The following is a 24,561-nucleotide window of genomic DNA, read 5'->3' as shown; positions in this document are numbered from 1 at the left end:
CCTACTCTGTGCCGCAGTCGGGAGATGGTCCCCACGTGGAGAGCGGGGCGAGAGCGGGCTGGCGGCCCGAGTGGCCCCCTGTCCGGCTCTGAGCCGTCCACTGCCTTCGTCCGTCTCCTGAGCATGGGTGCCCCTGACATTGTGTTCTGTTTTATAGTTGTTCCCTAGTTCGGTTTCAGTTTTGTTATTTGGGCAGAATCTACTTGGTGTAGCTTAAAAGAATTGCAGAATCCTAAAAATCTCCAGCTAGAATGAATTTTAGAGATTTAAACAAAGATAAAGAAATACAAAAATAAAGGTTCATGGTTACGAATTCCTAATCTTATTTTTTTCTAAAGCATATATTTTATTATATGATTAATAGTGAAATAGAATACACTCTAGGAATGGAAACTCTATTCCCTAGTGGATAAATATATTTTTGTCCATTTTCTTTAATAGTCAGTGTTTCTTCTTCTTTTGGGCTGCCACATCCAGGAAAGAGTCAGTTGTTTCAGTTAAAAAAAAATTCAAGTCAGCTGTTGTAGCATCCTTTAAACTTAGCTTACTTACCTTACATTTAACCAAGAAATTATTCTTGAACCAAATAAAATCACTAGTGAGTGTGTTGTGTCTCAGGTAAAATCACTAGTGAGTGGGTTGTCTCTCAAGAATAAATGGCACATATAAAATTCAACGTCCATTATTGCTACAAGCTTGCAGTGAACGAGGGGCAGGAAGGTACCTCTGGCCACAGGAGGGAGGAGTACCTGCATCGAGCAGTCTGCATCCTACGCAACAGGGAGGGGCTGCAGGTGTTTCCATGGAATTCAGGAACAAGGATGGCTGAGATATTTCTTGAGGGTCTAACTGGTGCAAAAAGAAATGAGGTTGAATTCTGGAAAGGAGACAGGGTCACCATCATTTGAAGATGACAACAGTCTGCCAAGTCAATCAACCCCCTAAAAGTTAAAACTATTTAAACAATTTATAAGGTGGCCAGTGACAAAATAAATACACAGAGGTCAGTATTTTTCCTATATGTCAGCAATAACCAGTTGGAAACGATGTATATCAGGTCCCCCATCCAGAACTGGAAACAAAAATGTAAGTTTCCAAGGCATGTGTGCATTTAATAAGAATTTATAGTAACTGTATTGAGAAGCCACAGAATTTTACCAAGAAATATAAAAGGTCTGGAAAAAGTCGAGAGAGACGTTGTGGTTCTGGATGGGAACTCAGTATTATAGAGATGTCACTTCTCTCAAGTTAACTTGTAAGTTTAATGCAATTCCAGTAAATATTCAATGGATGTTTTGGAATTTGGCAGGGAATATTCTAAAGTTTTTATGAAAGCATAAATATATGAGAATAGCCTTTCATAAATATGTTTGAAAGGACCAGGTTTAGGCCAGTAATGTCATATTCTTAACTTACTTTCATTACTTTAAGTAGAGAAGGGATCATTTTAGCTGGGGATCTGAATTCTACATTTCCCTGTTGCCTGCATTGTTAGTGTCAGTATGGTCAATCCTCCATGTGACAAGGTGATTTTTAAATTCTTTCCATTTTCAAGTCAGTCCGAAAGGCCAGGCTGAAGGTACGTCTTCTCTGTTCTGTGCACTAACCTTTGGCTTCAGCCGCAGTGACCCCACGCCAAGCCTCCATACTCTTATCTCACACACCAGCCTTCCGAGAGGGTTCCTCGTTCCTTTCCAAGGACATTAATGTTTGTAGAAGTAGCTAACATTTAATGATCTTTTGATTTCTCTCTGCACCAGGTTCTAGGTGGTTCCTTACATGCATTTCTTCTCCTGTAGAAGCTTACCCATCAGATACTCTCAGTCGTAGACAATATAATAATTATAACAACAGCTGACATTGATAGAGCACTTACTATCCCTAAGGAATTGCATACATCACTTCGTTTAATCCCCTCACAGTTATTTATGAGATAGGTGTCATCCCCATTTTCTAGGTTAGGAAACTGAGGCACAAGAGTTATCTTGCCCAAGACTATGTAGACAGTCGCACAGGTAGGACATCAGTGAACCTCACACTATATAGCTTCTCATACATACGTTCTAAAAGCTTCCTGCCCGTGTTTATTTCTTATCTGTAGTGGCTGCAGTGAGCAGATTGTACCAGCTGGGAGGTTTTTTTTAGCAGCATGTCCCTGACTTGGACCGGCGGTTTTCTCTCTGCTGCCAGTGTTCAGTAGTTATACCCGCAGCTGTCAGATTGTGGAAATGCCATCGGAGTCGATGTTCTTGTATATGCACAGAAGTAAAATACTGGCTTGTGAAAAATATTCGATGTAAATTGGTACAACCACTTTGGAAAACTGTGTGACATACGTACCCGTTGACCCAGCAATGCCACTACTTGTTGCATGCCGTGGAGAATCCTGTGCCTGTGTGTGTTAGGACAAATGTATAAGATTGTTCCGAGTTGCCTTGTTGGTCATGGCCCCAGACCAAGACTCACCCAAGTGTCCACCAGCAGTGGAGTGGTTGGATAAATCATGGTGTATTCATATGATGACATAACCATTCAGCAATGCAGATGAACAGAACGCATGTGCTCGTAATTACATGGTTGATTCTCAAGTACAGCGTTGAGCAACAGAGGCCAACACATGCAGATACATGTGTGATTCCATTTGTCCCGTGCACATAGGACAGGCACACGGGTCAGCAAACAGCAGAGCCCGTCATGCAGACCCGGGACTCGAACACCAGGGACGGCAGGCTGACAGTGACCTTGGGCTTTGGGGACCCTGGCAGGGTTTGCTTTCCTCACCTAGATGATGGCTGCAGGTGTCACTTTATCATTTTGTTAAACCGTTTATTTTTATGTCTTAGGTGCTTTTCTGTGTGTGTGTAAAGGTTAAAGTGTTTGATTCCAGACAGTTTTACTGTGCATTCAAGATACCAGTTTGACCCACACTAGAAATGAATGTGTGGTTTACAGAGAAGTTTGGTGATGGAGTATTTCTGGATGAACAGGACGCTTGGAATCATTATTCTGTGGGTCTCTGCTTTTCTCATGTAACTTGGATGCAGGCATTCCTCGGTTTATGAAGAAAATGAACTTGTGACAGGTTGTATATAAATCGCTTCCTGAAGTCATGGGAGAGTATGTTATTTAAAGCAAATACTCACACTCTTTGATTTTTTACCCCCCTCCGCAATTAATCAGGCCTTTGTTTATCGGGTTGGCTTCACGTAGGGTAGAGCGCTGCTCAGGAGTGACCGTGACCCCTCAGATCAGCGGCGGAGTGGAGGGCAGTGTCGTACCCCAGATCCCGCTTCTGAGAGACTTCTAGCAGAATCTAAGGGTCAGGCTTTCAAGCGTTATTTTAACAATAGTACTTTTTTGCCCTGAAGCATTGCAATTGAAATTTAAAGAAACAAATCTCGGAGTTCAGCAGTTTTTATGTGTATGACTTATAATAATAAATCGTTATAAATTTAAAAATCACTGTAAACACAAATGCCCACAGTTCTGGGGACAAGTATGTGTGTGGTAAATGCAAATAATATTAAGTCCCAGGAGTAACTGTTCACCTGAAAACTCTTGGAAAGTCGCTTTTTCTGAAGCGCGCGCGCGAAGTGGCCGGCCAGACGCTGCCAGCTGAGCAGATAGTCTGCAGCCTGCAGCAGGAGGAGGGCCAGCCAGGCGGGAGGGCGGGTGTGCATGCCCGTGACACACAGCTGCCGCCCCTCTGTGTCACCTGTAGCAGCTGATCCCGGGGCAAGCCACACGCAGGAGCTGCAGGCTGTGCCGCGTCGCTCAGAGCGGATCTCCGAGCTCAGCACTGCAGTAAAGTCTTTCGGTAAAGACTTTTAAGGGCTAATTTCATGGTTTGGGTTATTTATAGAGTGGCGATGGGGAAGGGGATGTGTCAGGAAGGAAGGCAAATGATTTTTCGGTGAAAGAACTTGTCTGCCTGAAGCTGGACGTACAGCTTGTTGGTTGGTGTTGACAGTATGCCAGCGTATTTGTCGGCCTTCCGCCGTGCCTCGAGCTGTGGCGCCTGCACTGAAGCGGGACCTCGCCAGCTGCGCCTGCAGGCCTCGCAGTTTCCTTCATGGTGGAGAAATTTATGAGAATGGTTACCGTTCATCGAGGGCTTACCCTGTGCGAGGCACTGAGCTGCTTATTTTATATTATCCCATTTAATCCGACCTGCAGGGTAAATATTACTACTTCCATTTTATGGTGAGGAAACCGAGGTACAGAGAGGTCACGGCAAGCTCCCGAGGCCGTAAAGTTGGGAGGCGGTGGGGCGGGCTGGGACGGGCTCGGGCCCCGCAGAGCACACGCTCCCGACCGCTCGCGCCTCGCCCACGGGCCCTCCGGTGTTCTAGGCGGTTTTAGGTACTATTTTGGGTCATGATACAGTTTTGTTATTTTTTGCTCTTCCGTTTTCAAAAATTAAGCATAGTTCATGTGACTAATTCCTGTGTGGTGAGTATGGTGGTGGATTCTCAAATTCTACCATACATATTAAAAGTCTGTAAAACAAGGGTTTGTAATGGTTGTGTTTGTCTGGAAAGTTGCTGATACAGCAGTAGAAGCTATGCGTAAATCAGAGGCTGTCGTCAGTGGAGGGTGCTTGTAAAGCACATGATCAGTGCTTGACTTATCCACCCCACCTGCCACTTTAATTAAGTGAACGTTTGAAAAATGCCAGAATTTTGATATTTTGCAGCGATAATAGAAGCCTCTCCCGACTATCGTAATCCAAGCTCAGATGTATCTTGTTTAAAATTCTTAGGCTCTTAAAAGTAAAATTATGACTTTTAAGATTAGTGTTCCAAATCCTGCTTGGTTCTGTGCCACAGAGACATGAAGGACTTTGACAGATGACCCCTTACTGTCCTCATCCACGTCGGGACTTTGCCGATTTTGCAAGACGTCGTGCCTGTTAGTCTCCATCCTAAGTTCTGTGCCCTCAACAGTTTTGTGTTAGAGACAACGTGATGCCAGATACATAGGAATTACTTAATAATCATTATGAGTGGGTTTAAATAGAATTTTTAAATGTCTCAACTAAGTCAGTAAGTAGTCAATATAATAAAGACAACACAGTTTTTCCTGGGAAGTCATTTGTCATTGTATTGATTCATTTTAGTCATTTAGCATTTTAATTTAAAAGCATTTTTATAGCTACTACCTTTTTTCTTTAATTAAACTTATTTTGAGATAACTGTAGATTCAGATGCAGTTGTAAGAAATAATAGAGAGATCCCAGGGACGCCTTACTCAGTTTTTCCCACTGATAACATCTTACAAAACCGAGTGCAGTATGACACCCAGGATGCTGACCTTGATACAGTCAAGATACAACATCTCCATCATCACAAGGATCCCTCTTGTTGCCCTTGTATAACCACAATCCACCCTCTACCTTCCACCGCACCCCGTCCTGAACCCCTGGCAACCACTAATCTGTTCTCCATTTTTATAGTTTTATCATTTTAAGACTGTTATATAAATGGGATCATGCAGCTTGTAAGTTTTTTTTTTTTATTTTTAAAATTTTATTTATTTATTTTTGGCTGTGTTGGGTCTTTGTTGCTGCGCGCGGGCTTTCTCTAGTTGTGGCGAGCAGGGGCTACTCTCTGTTGCGGTGTGCGGGCTTCTCACTGCGGTGGCTTCTCTTGTTGCGGAGCACGGGCTCTAGGCGCGCGGGCTTCAGCAGTTGCGGCACACGGGCTCAGTAATTGTGGCTCACGGGCTCTAGAGCACAGGCTCAGTAGTTATGACGCATGGACTTAGTTGCTCCGCGGCATGTGGGATCTTCCTGGACCAGGGCTCGAACCCGTGTCCCCTGCATTGGCAGGCGGATTCTTAACCACTGCGCCACCAGGGAAGCCCGCAGCATGTAAGTTTTGAGACTGGCTTTTTTCACTCAGCATAGCTCTCTCAAGGTCCGTCCAGGTTGTTGTGTGAATCAACAGTTCATTCCTTTTTATTGCCAAGTAGTATTCCATGATACAGATGTAGCATGGTTTATTTAACTACTCACTCCTTGAAGGGCATCTGGGTTGTGTCCAATTTTTGGCTCCTTTGAATACAGCTTCTGTAAACCTACCTGTACAGGTTTTTGTGTGAACATGTCTTCTCTTCTCTGGGATCAGTGCCCAGGAGTACAGTTGCTGGGTTGTATGGCAGTTGCATGTTTAGCTTTTAAAGAAACTGCCAAATGGTTTTCCAGAGCAGCTGTACCATTTTACATTCCCACCAGCCGTGAATGAGGGATCCAGTTTCTCTGCACCCTTCCCAGCATTTGGTGTGGTCGCTGTTTTTTGTTTTAAACACTCTGATAGGTGTGGAGTGTTATCTCATTGTGGTTCTGATTTCCATTTCCTTAATAGGTAATGATTTTGAACATCTTTTCACGTGCTCATTGGCCTTCTGTATATCATCTTTGGTGAAATGTCTGTCCTTTGTCCATTTTCTAATTTGATTGTTTGCTTTTCTTGCTGTTGACTTTTGAGAGTTTTTACATTCTAGGTACTAGTCCTTCACCAGGTCTGTGGTTTGAACATATGTCCTCTCACTCTCTAGGCTGTCTCTTGCCCAGCGACAGTTTTTAATTCTGATGAAGTCCAGTTTATCAGTTTTTCCTTTAATTGATCATGCTTTCGGTGTCAAGTCAGAACTCTTTGCCTGGCCCTAAATCCCAAGGATTTTCTTCTAGCTTTTTTTCTAGAAGTTTTATAGTTTTCTGTTTTACATTTAAGTCTGTGATCCATTTTGAGTTAATTTTTGTACAAGATGTGAGACTTAGATCAAGGTTCATTTTTCCCTGTGGATGTCCAGTTGCTCCAGTGCCTTATGTTGACAGGCTATGTTTCCTCCACTGGATTGCTTTTGTACCTTCGTCAGAAATCAGTTGGGGGGCTTCCCTGGTGGCGCAGTGGTTGAGAATCTGCCTGCTAATGCAGGGGACACGGGTTCGAGCCCTGGTCTGGGAAGATCCCACATGCCGCGGAGCAACTAGGCCCGTGAGCCACAAATACTGAGCCTGCGCGTCTGGAGCCTGTGCTCCGCAACAAGAGAGGCCACGATAGTGAGAGGCCCGCGCACCGCAATGAAGAGTGGACCCCGCTTGCCACAACTAGAGGAAGCCCTTGCACAGAAACGAAGACCCAACACAGCTTAAAAAAATAAATAAATAAATAAATAATAATTAAAGGTGCTAATAAAAAAATTTTTTTAAAATCAGTTGGGCGTATTTGTGAGGATCTGTTTCTGGATTCTCTGTTCTGTTCCATTGATCTGTGTGTCCATCCTGCCAGTACCACCCTGTCTTGATTACTGTAGCTATCTGGGAAGTCCTGAAATTGGGTAGCCTGATTCTTCCCTCTTATTTCTTCTTTTTCAAGATGTTTTAGCTATGCTAGTTCCTTTGCCTTTCTATATAAGTTTTAGGATAATCCTGTCCATGTCTACAGAGAATTTGGGATTTTGGTAAGAATTGTATTAAACCTGTATATCAGTTTGGGGAGAATTGACATCTTTACTATGTTGAATCTAGCAATTGATGAACAGGGTATGGCTCTCTCTTTTTAGATCTCCTTTGATTTATTTCATCCACATTGTGTAGTTTTCAGTATACAAGTTCTATGCATATTTGGTGAGATTTACACCTAGTATTTCTTTTTGTTTGAGCAATTATAAATGGCATTGTATTTTTAATTTTGGTATCCGTGTGTTCATTGCCAGTAAATAGAAACACGGTTGATTTTTGTATGTTTATCTTGTATCCCGCAACCTTGCAGAATCACTTATTAGTTCTATGAGCTTGGCCTTTTATTTGTAGTCCTGCGTACGTAACACTTTCTATGTGCCAGGCATTATGTTAAGGCTTTCCATGTGTTTGCCAAAGGCCAGGACGTGGTGAGGCTAGGATCTTGACTCATAAATTACTTGTTCACTTCATCTGTTCATTTGGCAAATATTTAAGGGGCACTTATATGGACCAGATACAGGGTTCCTGCCCTCCTGGGGCCTACGGTCTGAAACCGGAATTAGAAGTGACACAAGCGGTTCTCTAACTTAATAAAAGAAGTTTAAAAATAAAACAAGACGTTGATTAATTATAACTTAATGCATCTGACTCATGGTGTCAGTGGGTAAAGCAGGGACATTTAGTCAGCCTGTGTAGAGTGGGAGCACCCAGGGGGGACTTGCTAAACAGTGTTCATTTCCCCAGGAAAGGTTTCCCGAGCCAAACCGCTTGTTAATTCTTTTTTTTTTTTTTTTTTTAATCAGTCATCAATTTTATACACATCACTGTATACATGTCAATCCCAATCAGTTTTTGAAATTCAGAGATGTCTGTGGTAAAACCTCATATGAAGGGAATTAAACATTGCTTGTCAAAGAGCCCAAGAACTCCTGGCCAAAACTGAATGAAGCTCCCTGGTCACCTCCATCGTCACCTCCTTCACCTGCTGCTGCATGAGCCCCTCCCCTGCCCACCCTGCACCCTCGATGCCCACCAGGGCCCCAGGCCCCATAACCTCCGCACCAGCCAGCGCAGGCCAGCCCTCCTCGACCTCACCGGCTGCCCCCGCGCTGCCGTTGGCCGCGCCCTCCGTCCGCACACCGTACCTCCCTCTCTCCACCAAGCGGTCCTGCTCTCCTCGGCTGGTGGCTGCCCTCCTCTGGCCTGGCAGGCTGGGTTGCAGAGTCGTTTGAGCTGGGAAGGTGGTGCATCGAGGAGTGAGAGGCGGGGCCAGGTCCCCTTCCCGCCGGACGGTTTGGGAAGATCATCAGTGGCCCTGCCTGAGCTTTTGTAACAATAACGGCAGTAAGTTTTCTGGTCAGTTGGGAAATGAAAATCGTACCCTACGGAAATGTGCCCCTCGGACAGCCTTCCAGGGACAGGCCCTTACGGGGCGCTGCTGACGTGCTCACACAGGGCTTGGCACCCCGGGGCCACTGCTGGCCTAGCCTCACGGTCACAGGCGTGAAGCAGTGCCCCACAGCCCGGTGGGTCCCGAACCGGCGCTGTCCCCACGCCCATGCCCCTTCTGCCCTTAGCAGGCCCTGTCCTGCCTTAGGAGTGAGGGTGTTGCTCTCTCTTCACTCTCCTCCCACTGACCGTAGGAGAAGCTGCTCGTCTTTGAGTCGGCGTGGAAGAAGGAGAAGGACATAGTCTCCAAGGAGATAGAGAAGCTCCGTGGGTCCATCCAGAGCCTGTGCAGGAGCGCGCTGCCCCTGGGCAAGATCATGGACTACCTCCAGGAGGACGTGGACGCCATGCAGAAGGAGCTGCAGCTGTGGCGCAGCGAGAGCCGCCAGCACGCCGAGGCCCTGCAGGCGGAGCGGAGGTGGGGGCCGGGGAGGGGTGGGCCGGCGAGCGGGCCGGGGCGCACGTGTGCCCGCAGCCCAGGGGGAGCGCTCCCGAGAGCCCACGGCCTCTCGACCCTCGCTTTCTTACCTCCTCCCCCGAAGGAAACACGTTGCTTTTTCTTTTTCGTTCATAGCCTAACGTGCATTTCTTTGTAGCAATTAGAAAAGATCTGCAGTCAGTGTTCAAAAACGAGATTTAGACATTAAAACAGACAGCAAACTTTGCAGTTTGGGTACCATATTTTTCATGTATCTTATCGAAATCCCCAAAGCTTTGTGACTGTAATTTGAAAGTATTTTGATTTTTTCACTCTAAAAGAGTACGTTTATATTTTTACCCTTTTTCTTTGGATGCAATGACTAATTCACTTTTGTTGTCATCCATTGTTTTAATTAAGAAGCAAATGTAAAATGAGAAAGATATTTATGAGCCACTGGCTTTGTTTTCCGTCAGCATCACAGACTGTGCCGTGGAGCCCTTGAAGGCGGAGCTGGCGGAGCTGGAGCAGCTGGTCAGAGACCAGCAGGACAAGATCTGTGCTGTGAAGGCCAGTATTCTAAAGAATGAAGAGAAAATTCAGAAAATGGTACATAGTATCAATTTGAGTTCCAGAAGGTGAAAGCTCAAACGTTTCAGAGACTGAAGGTGGTCCTCAGTTTGCACGTAAAAAGGAGGCTAGAACATCGTTACTCCTTAAGTTTCAGTTTGAAGACAATGAACAGTTTACAATGTTACCCAACTAATTTTCAGAGCTTTACAGCTTGAGGCATATTCAGTGTATGAAAGACCATGTTTTCCTACCTTCCGCCGGCTAGAATACTGGCTAGTTATAAATAGCTCTTGCAAATGCCTGTGTGAAAAGTTTCTTTACAAGCCTGTTCTTTGTATTTCCGCCGTAGGCTGTTCAGTTCTGTGCCAGATTCTCCAGCAGGTAAGTGGTGCTGGCACAGCCAGGGATGCAGGAGTCCGTGATTTCAGACGCTTGAGTCTAGCGACAGGACTTCTGTGAGTCAAGCACTGAGTGAAGGATGGCTGTACTTTTTGATAGGAGCTTCATAAATCCAATGAAGCCTGAAAATGAATGAATTATATTTTTAGCTCATTTCCACCTGAAAAGGGTTAATTTCGGCCCATATCTTTATAAGGTACGCATGAACTTTAATTTTTAACCTCTTTGTCATTGCATACACTTTATGTAATTTTCTTACTGGTCCCTTTTATCTTTTGCTTATATTTCCAGCCCTTAAAGTTCATACATTTAAAAAGATTTGAGTATGGCCTTCATGGACGTCGTCTGGACATGAGATTGTCACAGGCTGTGTCCTCACTTTCTTCAACATTTTGCCCCTGGGTTTTTGCCACGTGCACAGTTGTGTCACTTGCCTCGTTCTCTCCAGAAGAGGGGCTTGCTCTCCAAGGCATCGGCATCATGCCTTTTCCTTCGCACAGGTGTAAGCACCTGTGCACCTGAGAGACAGGTGGCTTAGGGAAAACTGCAAAAGGAAGGCTTAAAGGGATACATGGATTTGCAAAATTTTTTAATGTTAGCCTTTTTTTGGAAATTGTTTTCTTAAAGCAAAAGTTTTTTTTTTTTTTAAAACATGGTTTATATTTTGTTTTTCACTACATATAATATTGTAAATACTAAAGTCTTCAATTTGTGTATAAAGGATTTCACTGTTTGGAGACATACTTACAGGTCTTAAGGTCTGGGTCCTGATACTTTTATTTCTAGACACTGTGTTTATTATGTAACCCAAGGAGGGCCATCTTCAGTGTTAGAATTTGCCTGAGAAAGTTTTGTTTCTTTAAAAGACTAGCACAAATGGCACAGTTAAGTTTTTCTTAGTGTAATTTCCAAAATAAATCTGTTACAAAGGTAGTTCTATGATTTTCGAAGCTGAGTAAGTTCAAGGTCAGATTATTAAGATCTGTAGTCGTGAAACATTGGTCTTCTTCTCCTTCCTGTAGTTTACCATAAAATTCTGTTTGGCGAGGTTCCACTAAACGCAGCATTGGCGGAGGGGAGGCGTGTCAGTCCCCAGTCCTCCACACGCTCCTAGGCTCTTTTCCACTGACTTGAATGGCAGCCACCATCCTGAAGGGACCCTGTTTTGCTTCAAGTTAAGGTGTCTACCTTTAATGCAGTTGTACATAAGACTAGAGATTTTGTGTTGCAAAAAATTTCATACATTGTATGTGAGTAAAATTTTGTATGACGTAGTCTCTCAAATTGTATCATAAAATTTATTTTTCTTTTATACATAAATCATTAAAAATAATCAGATATTTTTTCTATCAGTGTATGGGTTGTGCAGTTCAGTTCACACCTGGAAGAAAGCGTGTATAAGCGTTTGGATTTTTTTAGTTTTCAAATGTGTGCAGTTTGTTTTTCTTTGAAGAAGGTTCAGGGAAATTTATATTTTCACTCATTGTGCCACCCCTTTTCTGTATAAATTGAAGTCTTATAAGGCAGGTAAGCATTTATCAGAAATTTTAAGACCATTCAGGAAGTTTTAGAAAGTCTCTGTATGTAGTTATTACTGTATCTTATCACAAACGAATTAAATCCTGTTATTTATTATTTTGATAGAATACACAAATGGGATTATTACACGTTTTTCTCTGTTTTGGCTTGTAAATTTTCAAGAAGTACTGGAGTCATACTTCAGAAATTTTAATTTAAGGGACTTCCCTGGCGGTCCAGTGGTTAGGACGCCGCACTTCCACCGCAGGGGGCACGGGTTCAATCCCTGGTGGGGGGAACTAAGATCCCGCATGCCGCATGGTACGGCCACAAAAAAAAAAAAAGAAATTTTAATTTAAAAGTTGAGCTGACATATTTATATTTAAAGGAAATGCATAAACCTTTGAAGAAAATAACAAGACTAAAATTCGAGCTTTCTACTTTGATATTCATGCTTATTTTTCTTCTCAATAAGCAACTTAAAAAATGTTAACGGGGGGCTTCCCTGGTGGCGCAGTGGTTGAGAGTCTGCCTGCCGATGCAGGGGACACGGGTTCGAGCCCCGGTCTGGGAGGATCCCACATGCCGCGGAGCAACTGGGCCCGTGAGCCACAACTACTGAGCCTGCGCGTCTGGAGCCTGTGCTCCGCAACAAGAGAGGCCGCGATAGTGAGAGGCCCGCGCACCGCGATGAAGAGTGGCCCCAGCTCGCCACAACTAGAGAAAGCCCTCGCACAGAAACGAAGACCCAACACAGCCATAAATAAATAAATTAAAAAAAAAAAATCTGGAATCTGTGAAGAGAGATGATGTTATTTAGTGACAATAGAAGTGCAGTTTAGGATTGGTGCGGGGGGGGGGGGTCTGGAATTCTCAGTCTGTTGACAAGTGCCCCTGAAATATTCCCAGACTTCTTTTCCAGGCTGCCCTGAACTGACCGGGGTGTGTCTTCTGCTGACGTGCGCAGCCCTGGGGCACACGAGCGAGAGGAGAGGTGGCTGGACCTTTACGGCTTGGTGTCACCAGTCACAGGCTTAGGACGACCAGTCTGCTTGAGTTCCCACAAGAATCAGGTTCAGGGTGAGGCCGCACGCAGGACACTGTGCTCAGGCGGCCGCCCTGAAGGACGGGTTTCCGCACAGACCCAGACCCCCTCCCAGCTCCGGGGTCTTCTGCCCGCTCCCAGGGGGGCAGAGGCAGAGCTCCTCGCTCCTCGTGCCCTCCCCGCCCCCAGGAGCCCACCGCCCGAGCTGGGAGGAAGCCCCAGGCCTGTCCACTCCCAGGGTGAGCCCTTGCCGTGGCGGGGCTGTGTTGACCTCTATCCTGAGATGCCCTTCACTAGTCACAAGGCCTCATGTTTTCCTAAGAAGGGTTTGGGTGAGTTCAGTTCACACAAGCTCTGCAAGAGGGCAGAAGGGGGCCCCTGGAAGAGTCCCCTTCTGCCGCTTATGTGTGTTTTCATAAAGGGAGTTTGGGAAGGACTTTTTTTTTTTAATTCAGCGAGAGAAATGACATTTAAATGGCTTTTTAAGCTATAAAGCTAGCGTTTAAGTCCATATTTAGAGCTGAGGTCCAGATTGATTATCAGCCTCTTAAACCAAGCAAGTTGGTCTTTCTGGCGAGAAAATGGGGTTCAGGGACTTCCCTGGCCGTCCAGTGGTTAGGGCCCCACGCTTGCAGTGCCGTGGGCGCGGGTTCAGTCCCCGGTCGGGGAACTAAGATCCCACAAGCTTCGTGGTGCAGACCCCCGCCCCCCCCAAAAAAAAAAACGAAAACGGGGTTCAGAAGGAAGTCAAGGCCGTAAGTCACGGAGGCTGTGCCGGCCGGCCGAGGCGGAACCAGGGCTTTGTAAGCGAGTGCGGTGGGTGCGCTCGGTGTGCGAGCTTCCCCGGCAGCCCCGCCCTCTGCCCCCGCACCGCCGGCTCAGCACACCCCGCACGCGGCCGGCGAGTCAGGGCAGCTCGGAGGACGCTCCGCCCGCACCAGTTTTCAGCCACAGCTTGTCGGCTAGTTCACAGCGTCTGTCTTGTTCCTCACTGCACTCTCTGTTCTCGGAAAAGGCTCTTAGCGTTGCTGTCGCCGTGACGTAACAAACCAAAAAACACTTAGGTCTGCAGTTTACGATCCCCGTCAAAGCCAGCACTTTGCCGGGTGATGGCGGCCAGCGATCGCAGGCCTCGCTTGCCGGACCCCGGCCTGAACGCCGGGTGCGCGGTGCCTCTTGCGCCCTCCTGTACTTGGGGCGCGACGCGCACCCCCCGGGAGCGGAGCCATAGCCCCGATCTGCTCAGGACGGTGGCAGCCGTGCCTTTTCTTGAGGCATAATTATTAATACATCCCTTCCGCGCCTGCAGGAGGGTCCTGGTTTGGATGACAAATGACCTGCTCCCTCTCCCTGTTTGATACCCAGGAGTGGTGACACATGGCCATGGCCGTGAAGGGGTGACGGGGCCCCTCTGAGCGACAGGAGAGCCGTGTGGGCCCCACTGTCGCCACAGCTCTGCCGCAGGTCAGGGGGCGTTCGTGACGCGTCCACACTGCAGACAGGTGACAGGGCCTCTGCTTGCCCGGGACGAGACGTGGACGTGTGTCTTGGATTCACGACTGTGGCAGGGCCTTCCCCAAAGGCTCCCGTCTGAGCTGGCGCTGCCTGAAGGGAATCGCAGGGGGCCTGTTGGACGCCCTTCCAGCCGTCTGGATGGAGCTGCAGGAAGTGGGTCTGTGCCGTGTGCAGCTGGCATGACCTTGGCCGGGCAGGACAGAGGCCCCGGAGGACCTCCCCGGGCTGCGGCCAGATGGGACCAGGCTGACCCTGCCTGGAGAAGAGTAGCAGGAGGAGCCCCGGGGCTCCTGGCACCGCAGTCAGGGCGCGACGGGCGCGTGGAGACGGCCCCACCCCGGGCGCTCCGTGCTGAAGCCGGCACAGCGCGACCTCAGGAGGTGCCCGTGGGGGCGAGGCCCGGCTGGTCCGCGTGGACGGCAGGGCTGGGCCATGTTCCCACGGAGCCCGGCGTGACACCCGGTGACAGTGTTACGTGTAAATGTCTTTTTAAAAAAGAAAATGACCGTTAACTGCTCTCACGTATCAGTATTCTTAGTCATTCCACATTTTTGTATGTGGCATAACTATAATTTTAAAAATATGGCTTCCATATTTTTTTTTAAAAGAGATTGGAGTTTATTTATTTATTTATTTATTTATTTTATTTTTGGCTGTGTTGGGTCTTCGTTTCCGTGCGAGGGCTTTCTCTAGTTGCGGCAAGCGGGGGCCACTCTTCATCGCGGTGCGCGGGCCTCTCACTGTCGCGGCCTCTCCCGTTGCGGAGCACAGGCTCCAGACGCGCAGGCTCAGTAGTTGTGGCTCACGGGCCCAGTTGCTCCGCGGCATGTGGGATCCTCCCGGACCGGGGCTCGAACCCGTGTCCCCTGCATCGGCAGGCAGACTCTCAACCACTGCGCCACCAGGGAAGCCTCCCGTTATCATTTTTTAAGTTGCTTATTGAGAAGAAAAATAAGCATGAATATCAAAGTAGAAAGCTCGAATTTTAGTCTTGTTATTTTTTTCAAAAATAACAGCCTCCGTTCCCCTCCGCTGCTCAAAGTTTGCCGGGAGAGGCCTCGCCTTGCCCTCCTCCAGCCGGGGTGGATGTCATCGTTCTCTGCTGAATACAAACTGCCTTTCAGGAGGTTTCATCGCGGCCCCAGGAAACTGGGGGCGATGGGCAGGCAGCTTCAGGGGGATGTGCCTCTCAGGATAGAGACCGATTGGGACAAGAGCATTTGCTAATTTTTCTATTTCACTTTCAAGTAGCCTGAGACCCTTCCAGGGTGTTCCAAAGTTTTCATTTAAACCCCGGGGAAAGTTGTCCTCTGCGATCGCGTGCCTGGCACTGGCTCTCTGGGTTGGCTGTAGCTGCCTTGCGGGTTTCCAGGGCTTGGCACCTTGGTCAGGGCCTGGAATTCCCTCTGTCAGGGAAGCCCCTTCCGCTCTTTTGTTAGAGCTACGGGGGAAAAAGAAAGAGCCCTCCTGGCATGGAATTGTTTACAAAGATCTTTCCCTCCCACCTTCTCATGTGAGCCTCTCTGGGGCTGGGAGTCAGGCCTTAGCTACCCATTTTACAGGTGAGAAAACCGAGGCTGTGATAGCAAGTCTCAGGCCTCTGCCAGGTCTAAGCCCCAGGCATGTTTTCCGGCTGCCTTTGGGGTGAGCAAACCTGGGCTGAGTTGAAGAGCATGAGGCCGGGTCCAGGGCTGCTGGCCTTTGGGCTGAGAACACATCAGTTGCCGATCCCCGGGGTGGGTTCCTTGTTCTGTCATCTGGGTGAGCACACAGCTAAGAAAGGGCGAGTCAGTGATTTCTAAAAGCCCCTGTTTGTTTTGGCTGGCGCCCCAGCAAGGACGCCTCCCCGCCCGAGTCTGTAGGGTGACGGTCACCCCCTGCCCATCTCAAACTGCACACCTGAGCCAAGACCTTGATACCTGGCCCATCAGCCCGAGGGCCACAGCCACTGGGCTCGTCGGCAGGACCCACCAACCCACCGGGCACAGCAGGTGCAGCACTTTGAGGGGCCCAGGGAAGTGTTGTAACTTTTTATAATAAAAAAATTAACTTTTAGGTCAGAGTAAATGTTTGAATATATAAAATTAATACAACTGCCTTTATAACAATGTGGTTGTAAAATAGAATTTTTAATATTTTTTGTGAAAGAAGGGCCCACAAAGGCACAAGTGCCACGGACCATCGTGCAGCCTGAGTGCCACCCGGCCGCTGGGACTCACTCCCGTCCCGTCCCCAGTGTGGCTGGACCCACCTCGAAGGTGACATCACTCCTCACTTTACCCGGACGCACCCAGGGAGTGGAGCAGAGCTGCATTCTTCCAGTGGGTTTTCCATTTCCAGGGATTATGGTTCTGAAGGAAAGCATCTTTGGGGCAGTTTCAGTACAAATACCGGGATGCATTTAAAAATAGAACTTGCAAATAGAAGCTCTTAAACCGTGGCTTTTAGGCAGGCATTAAGCTCGTTCGGATGGATGCAAAATCAGAACCTCATATCAGCGCGTGGACGTGCCTCTTGCAGCCTGCAGTGCTGTGGAAGGAAGCTGTCCCCTTAGCAGTGGCTTCTGTGTCCCGCTGCCAGCACAACCCGCGGGCAGGGCTTGTGGACCAGCCTCCAGCCCTCCACAAGCCTCCCTCCTATTGCCTGTAAAACTGCACACCCATCTCAGTATTTCCCCTATTTTTACAGCTGCCAAAACAACCATTTGTGATTTTAAAATAGAACTCTTATTAGACTCCTTAGCAACGGAATGAAAAGGTCACAGTTTATAAAGAGAAGAATTGTCTCTGGGGTGAGCATTCCCCCTCGTTGTCCCCCCAGGAGGAGCCTGGCAGGGCCCTGCCTGAGGGGCACCTCCAGACCTCCAGGGCCACATGCCCCAGACACTGGCACCCCGAGGGCCAGAGCACAGGTCGAGGGGTGCACGGTGGTCTGGAGCTGCTCGTACGAGCGATTGTTAAACTTTCCGGAACTCTGCGAGCTGTTGTGTTAAAAAACAAAAGTAGTGGATACTGAAAACGCATCGCTTCTTAATTATTTTATCACTTTCTACTCTCGTGTCTGCCTTTGGTTCTATCTGTATGGTGGAATACTACTGTTGTTGCATCTCTCCCTGAATCCAAATTCAGTTAAGTCCCTTTTGGCCAAGGTTGAAGTATTTACACCATGGAAACTGGCAACTTTGATAGAGTGAGAGTGATAATAAAGTATGCGTATCTGTAGCCATTACATGGTGAATAGCACAAAAAACGGAGGCAATTCATTCCAGTGTTGAAAAATGATTATTCAGTTCAGCAACGTCATCACTCGTGTCACTGCCAAACAAGCGAAGTTCCTCTGCAGGAATTGTTGTATTTCTTTCCTCTTACTTGTTAAAATAAATGAAAATGTTAACCGACATTCAGGTCAGAACTACACTTGTTTGTGAGTTACAGCCATAGGTTTACTATGAACACAAGAGTTCAGCAAAAATCCACAAGAGCATTCTGTGAGAATCGATTATGACCTCTGTGGAATTTATAATAGAGTATTGTATATCTTATTGTTTGTAAGTTGTGTGCTATACATATTTATACCACTAATATTTTGAGAATATATTATTATGTATTGTCTCATTGTTCATATTTATAATTAATTCCCTTCCCTCCAATCAGGGGAGGAGACGTCTTCCGTTTGGACCTCTGGTTCTGGCTGGGGGCTGGAGGGCCTCCTGAAAGTTCTGAGTCCCCTTGATTTAGCAGGCTCTGGGGTTACTGAGGTGCTCCCCGGGGTCTGGCAGGGTCAGCTGGGGCTCCAGGATGAGAGAAGAGCCAGAGGACTTAGGGGGGCATTGCAGACAGAGCAGAACTGGCCTCATCCACTCCAGGGGCCCTGCCGGTGGCACCCCTCACCTGGGAAGGCAGAGGATGGAAGCGGGGGTCTCGTGTCCTTCTCTGACCACCCAAGGCCCTTCCATTGATCCTGCCTGAGTGGCTGGATCAACACCCAGGGGACCGAAAGGTGGGTGCTGGGGGTTCCTCGTGCTCCACCCACACAGCTACTGTTACTTTCTCCCCAGTGACATTCATTGTTTCGGTTTCCTGCTTACTTAATTTTTGTTCAGTTAGAAAACAGCTTCAAGAAGGAGATAAACATGACTCATAATCCCATCTTCCAAAGTTAACGATTTATATGCTGGTTGCCGGTATCTGTTTTCCCATCTTTAAATTTTTTTTTGTTTTTACAGTCGCATCTATTTTTTATGCATATGCTACACATACACCTCAGCACACATATTTATACTGTTGAGACAATGTGACTTATATTGTTATGCAGTGTTGACTTCTTATCTTCAGGAAAGAATTTAGTGTATTTCCCCCTTGTCATTTTGTTCTCTTAACCATCATGTTGATAGCTGAATACTATTTCATTGAATGGAGGGCTCATTTTGGTTCAGTTGCAAATATTTTCTCATTCCATAATCGTTTCTTCTTTGGCCTGTTGTCAGATGCATACTTCCCCCTCCCCCGTTTTATCTTTTTGTTCTTGATTCCTGGTTTGATTGCATCACAGGAGAGAATGGGACCAGCCACACCTTTGAGCTGAGTGGAGGCTGCATATGGCCTAGCATGTAGTCAATTTTGTAAAATGCCATGTAACTTTTTTTCACAATTTATCACTTTATTGGGCTTAACAAACAACATTTTGACATGTCATTATCCCCCCTTTTATTCTTATTGTGGTAAAATACACATAACATAAAATTCACTATCTTAACCATTTTTAAGTGTATATTCAGTGACATTAAGCACATTCACATTGTTGTGCAACCGTCACCACCATCCATTGCCAGAACTTTTGCATCTTCCCAAATGGAAACTCTGTCCCCATTAAAGACTAACTCCCCATCCCTCCTCCTCCAGCCCCTGGCGACACTCATTTTACTTTCTGTGTCGATGAATCTGACTCTTCCAGGGACCTCATATAAGTGGAGTCATGCAGTATTTGTCTTTTTGTGACTGGCTTCTTTCACTCAGCACAGTGTCTTCAAGGTTCATCCATGTCGTAGCCTGTGTCAGAATTTCATTTCTTTTCAAGGCTGAATAACATTCCATGCTATGGATGGACCACATTTTGTTTACCCACTCACTTGTCAGTGGAAACCTGGGCTGCTTTCACCTTTTGGCTATTGTGAATAATGCCGCTATGAGTGTGGGTGTGCAAATATCTATTTGCATACTTGCTATCCATTTTTTTGGATACATACCCAGAACTGGAATTGCTGGATCATATGGTATTTCTCTGTTTAATTTGTTGAGGAACCACCATACTTGCCTACACTTGTTCTTCTCATGTTATTTTGAAAAGAATCTGTACTTTCAAATTGTTGCATACGATGTTGTATCTATATTTGCCCATTCTGTCAAGCTTATTTTGAGTGTGGAAATAACCCTGCAAACTCACTAAAGGTTGCCCAGAGAGTGAGTCAGTGGGAACCACTCCGCCCTCACCTACTCTGCCTTCTTTTCATGGGGGGCAGGCTGCACGCCCAGTATCCCCGGTGTCCCAGGCCACGACATCACCAACTCTGGGGCTGTTGGCAGCCTTCTCGGGTCCCCTGTCTTTGTAAAAAGTTGTACTCAGAGTGGGACTTAAACTAAACAGACTTCCTCTAGGAAACACACACAATCACACTGCTGTGAAAGTTGCTTTTATGGACATTTCCCTGAGAAATATTTCTCTCTGGAAAAATAAATTCACAGGATGTAATTAAAACCATTATATGTGTATGTTGGCCTGGGTGCTTCTTAAGTGCTTCACCAAATGGGCCACCAAATAAAGAAATGAAGGCCGGCTTTGTTCACATCTAGTAACAATGACCTTTATTAATTGTAACCCAGGACGTTCTTCTGTTACTTTATGGATTCAGAAGTAGCCTTTCATTGGCCCCTTGTGCAGGGCATGCACCCTTGGTCCTGACCCCGGTGTGACCGACCACTGCAGGGAAAAGCAGAGCAGGCAGCGCTGTGTCACCTGGATGAAGGTGACCATCTCAGTGTCCACTGACAGTTGAATGGCATGTGTTTTCTGGCTTTCGACCTTTGAGAAAATAAGATAAATTCATGTTGTCTTCAAACATCATAAGTTCTGAGAAGGAACGTGACCAAAGCAAGGCGCTTTGAGCAGTGCGGCTTAGAGGAGCTACGTGCTGTGTTGGCTTCTTTGGCCACCTTCTGGCTCTCCTTTTCCCAGTTCTCTGGGGAACTCCTCCTTCACCCCAGTGCCCTGGTGGAGGACCCAGCCACGGGCTTGCACTGGTCTTTGTGTCGGCACGTGGCCCAGCAGGACAGTCAGAGTACTCTTTGGGATGGACATGTGATGTGGGCTGAGAGGTTTCTCCTGCAGTTACTGAGTGAGGAGCTTGAAGGCCTGTGGTGATGCAACACAGAAGAAACTGTCACAGTGGAGACTGCACATGGAGGAAAGCCAGTCTGGAGGTGGGTGAGACCTAGGGCCAGACTTTGAGCTCCTGGATCCAGCTGTGCCTGAAGACCATCCCACCCTTGACATCCCATTCTGTAGATGTCTTGGTAGGTGTGATGGTTCAATTTTATGGGTCATTTTGGCTAGGTTATTGGTCAAACACCTGTCTGGGTGCTTCTGTGAAGGTATTTTATAAATGGAATTAGCATCTACAATTCACTGACTTTACTTCAAAGAGATTACCCTGGATAATCTGGGTGGGCCTCAGCCAGTTGAAAGCCTTAAGAACAAAACCAGGTTTCCCTGAGAAAAAGGAATTCTGGCTCAAGACTGCAGCATAGAAACCCTGTCTGAGCTTCCAGCTTGCTAGGCTGCCCTACAAATTTGGGGCTCAAGATGACAACACCAGCTCTTGTCTGAGTTTCCAGGCTGCCAGCCTGGATTTCACACTTGCCAGCTTTCTCAATTACATGCGCCAACTCCTTGTTCCCTGGGCAGACCCTAAGGCAAGGGTTTGTGTGCAAGTGATTTATTAAGGCAGCGGCTGCCTGGGGAGGGGGGCGGGGAGTGGCAATGGGGGACATGGAAGAGTGGAAACAGGTGGAATCTGATTTCGGGCCTCAGCTGGATCCCGTGGGGGGCTCTGAGGTATGAAGTACAGTCAGAGTTTGCCCTGCCTCGGGTAAGGGCTGCAACTCCCGGGTCCTTCTCTCTCTCACCTCCCTGCAGTGGTTCCAGGGCACCAAGAGCTTCTGCTACAACAGGCCAATAGATTCTTCTTTCCTTTACTGGTTTGAGTAGAGCCTCTCCTGACAAATCATCAACTCACTGTGATGTTCAGAGGGAAACTCTGAACCTGAGCAGGACCCTGTGGGGCTCCTGGGCACCGAAGCCTTTCCATGTCCCCTGCTTCTTGTTTGTAGGGACAAGACTCCAGCCTCCATGACCTTCCCTGAGTTCCAGAGGGCAGGTTCAAACAGCTGCTAATCAGGGAAGGGAGGGGATGCAGAGACAAGGCAGGAGCAGCCAAGAAACAATAGGGCAGCCTTGGGCCAGGGTCCTGGTCCCTCCTCAAGGGACACACATAACAGTGTATTTGAGCTCTTTACAGAACTAAAACCCCCAACAAATGGAAGATGTCAGCATTCTTCATTCCAGAGCACATCACAGTTTGATAACCTCATCAAGGGACCACCTGAGGCCAGATTAAAGGAACCAGAGAAGCTCATTAGGAGGAGATCACCTGAGGCCAGATGAAAGGAGTGCGGGCCCTGCACACACCCTGATCCTTATCAGCAATCCCGCCCTTGAACCACTGCGATAAACTCCTCACCAAATCTTCCTGGGTTGGGACACAGTTTCTGAGGGGCATGTGGCCCTCTTTGCCTGGCAAAGCAATAAAGCTGCTCTTTTCTACTTCACCCAAAACTCCAAGATCTGATTCAGCACCGGTGCACAGAGGCCGAGCTTTTGGCAACAACCCCTCAGCTACAGACCACAGCAAAGGCTTTTAATTATCCAGGTGGCCAGACTCTGCTGGTCGACACAGCTTGTGGAGTCCAGGCTTGGAGCAGGGGCTCCTGGGCCAGAGGAAGCTGATCATGGCCGACTGGCTGGCCAGGGTTCTGTCCCCAGAACATGAATCCAGAGACCCAGGGGGAGGTGGATGCCTGAACTGATGGTCACGTAGGGTCAGGCTGGAGTTTCTGACTCAGTGAGACTGAGGGCTGCCAGGGGCAGAAGCTGAGAGACGGCCGGGCCGAGGAAGTCCATCTGCAGAGAGGGGATGGGCACACGCACAGGACAGGCAGGGAGAGAGACAGGGAGGGTGCTAAAGAGACAGAGAGAGGGAGAGAGAGGGACAGAGAAACACCGAGGTTCAGGGAAACAGTGAGAGACAAAGGCAGAGACAGAGAGAGACGGAGAGAAAGGGAGATTGTATTACTCAGAATAGCTGCAGCAAAATATATCCCATCTCACATCCTTTTCTTTTGGACGTGACATTGATGTTCCTCCACAGAGAGATAGGTGGGGTCCATGCTGGCATCTTGAACACTGGCGGACCTTTGTAAATTCTTGGACCAATAGAACGCAGCGGGAATGATGCTCACGGCTTCCAAGGTGTCGTAAGATATGCATGCCCCTCCCTCGATCCCTCTCTCCTCTTTGTCTCCCCTTCTCTCTGGATGCTCCCAGTGGAATCCGGCCACCACGTTGTGAGGAGCCCTAACCACGTGGGGAGGCCACGTGCGGGTGTTCCTTCCGCAGCCCCAGCTAAGCCGCAGCCAACAGCCAGCATCAGCCCGTGTCCCTTCAGATGGCCCACCCCAGCCTCGGGGTCTCCCGGCTGAGACCTCAGCCATGAAGCAGAGCCAAGCCATTCCCGCCGTGCCCGGTCCAGGTTCCTGCTGCACAGAAACCTTGGGGGATGGCACACGACGACACCTGGTGATTATTGAAGCCACTGCTTTGTCACCTGGCAACACAAAGAGACACACACGGCAGGTCAAGGAGAGAAACAGAGCAGAGAGGCTGCCGGGTCCTGTGCAGCCAGCCTTCCAAGCTCAGCTTGGCCTGACGCCCTGGCCACCCCGTGTCCCCAGACCAAACCAAAGGCTCCTTGTACTTGAACCAGCTTCCGGGGACGTCTGGTCTGTGTTTGTTTTGCTGCCTGACCGCCTCTCATAGGACACACTTTTAGCTCACGGGGATGCCCAGGACTGTTCAGCGCCGGACGCAGGGGCTGTGGCCCCATGAAGGCCAGCATCTTCTGTCCCCTCAGCCGGTGCGGGGACGGGGTTGCCCGGGTCTCTCTGGAGTCCCGCGCCCTTTTCCCCTCGATTTCCCACACACGGGAGCCAGCGTGGCTCTGTCCAAACCTGGGTCTGATCACACTACTTGGTAAAACCCTGTTGACCTCCTGCGACACAGCACAGGACCCGGCATCACCAGGCCCACAGGGGCCCCCCTCCCGGGCCCCAGAAGGGCCTTTGCCCGGCGGCCCAGTGCCTCAGTTGCGATGCGTCCTCTCTCGTTGTGGTTAACTTCTCGCCCTCCCTGACCCTGCAGACGTCCTCCCGCTCGCCGGCCCCACTCCATCCGTCGTGGCCCTCACTCCGCGGGTGATTTGTGATCCTGGTCCGTGGCGGGGTGTGAGTTTCCTGTGGCTGCCGTGACAAATGGCACACACGCTGGGAGGCTTCAACCAACGGACACGCACTCTTGCTCAGCTTGGAGGGCCGAGGTCTGAAATCAGGGTGTCGGCAGGGCCACGCTGCCTCTGGAGGCTCTCGGGCAGGACCCTTCCTGTCTCTTCCAGCTTCTGGTGGCTCTTAGCTTGTGGCCGCATCCCTCCAGGCTCTGTCTGCTCACGTGGCCTTCTTGCTCTGTGTCTGAGTCTCAAATCTCCCTCTTCCTTTCAAACCCAAAGATCTGTCATTGGATTTAGGGTCACCCTAAATGCAGGATGATGGAGATCGTTTACTTAATTACATCAGCAAAACCCCTCTTCCCAAACAACGTCCCATTCATCGGTTTCAGGGGTTAGGAGGTGGACTTATCTCTTTGGGGAACCACCATTCACCTCACCTACTGGGCCACAGGCTCCATGGTCACCCTGCACTTTGGCTCACCCTGCACCAGGCTCAGTGCCCAGCTGAGGTGGCTGTCACTTCTGGCCGTTTGTTCAATATCAAGTCCCGAGAGAGCTCTTGTGAG

The 24,561-nt window shown here is 48.2% G+C and overlaps 1 protein-coding gene across 7 annotated transcripts in view; it reads left to right on the top strand.

Moving 5' to 3' along the window:
• Positions 1-10,202, top strand: part of TRAF3IP1 (TRAF3 interacting protein 1) — a 64,124-nt gene extending 53,922 nt beyond the window's left edge. For all 7 annotated transcript variants that reach the window (XM_068544119.1, XM_068544124.1, XM_068544123.1 and 4 more), the window contains 2 exons: positions 9,109-9,332; positions 9,809-10,202. In XM_068544119.1, the coding sequence (XP_068400220.1) occupies positions 9,109-9,332; positions 9,809-9,974 (390 nt within the window). In that variant the 3' untranslated portion in view covers positions 9,975-10,202. The remainder of the gene's footprint in view (positions 1-9,108; positions 9,333-9,808) is intronic.
• Positions 10,203-24,561: the final 14,359 nt, after the last annotated feature.

This window comes from Eschrichtius robustus, chromosome 5 (assembly GCF_028021215.1).
Source record: "Eschrichtius robustus isolate mEscRob2 chromosome 5, mEscRob2.pri, whole genome shotgun sequence".
Taxonomy (NCBI): domain Eukaryota; kingdom Metazoa; phylum Chordata; class Mammalia; order Artiodactyla; family Eschrichtiidae; genus Eschrichtius; species Eschrichtius robustus.
The sequence above is the reverse complement of the archived record's forward strand: the minus strand, read 5'-3'. Positions and strand labels throughout refer to the sequence as shown.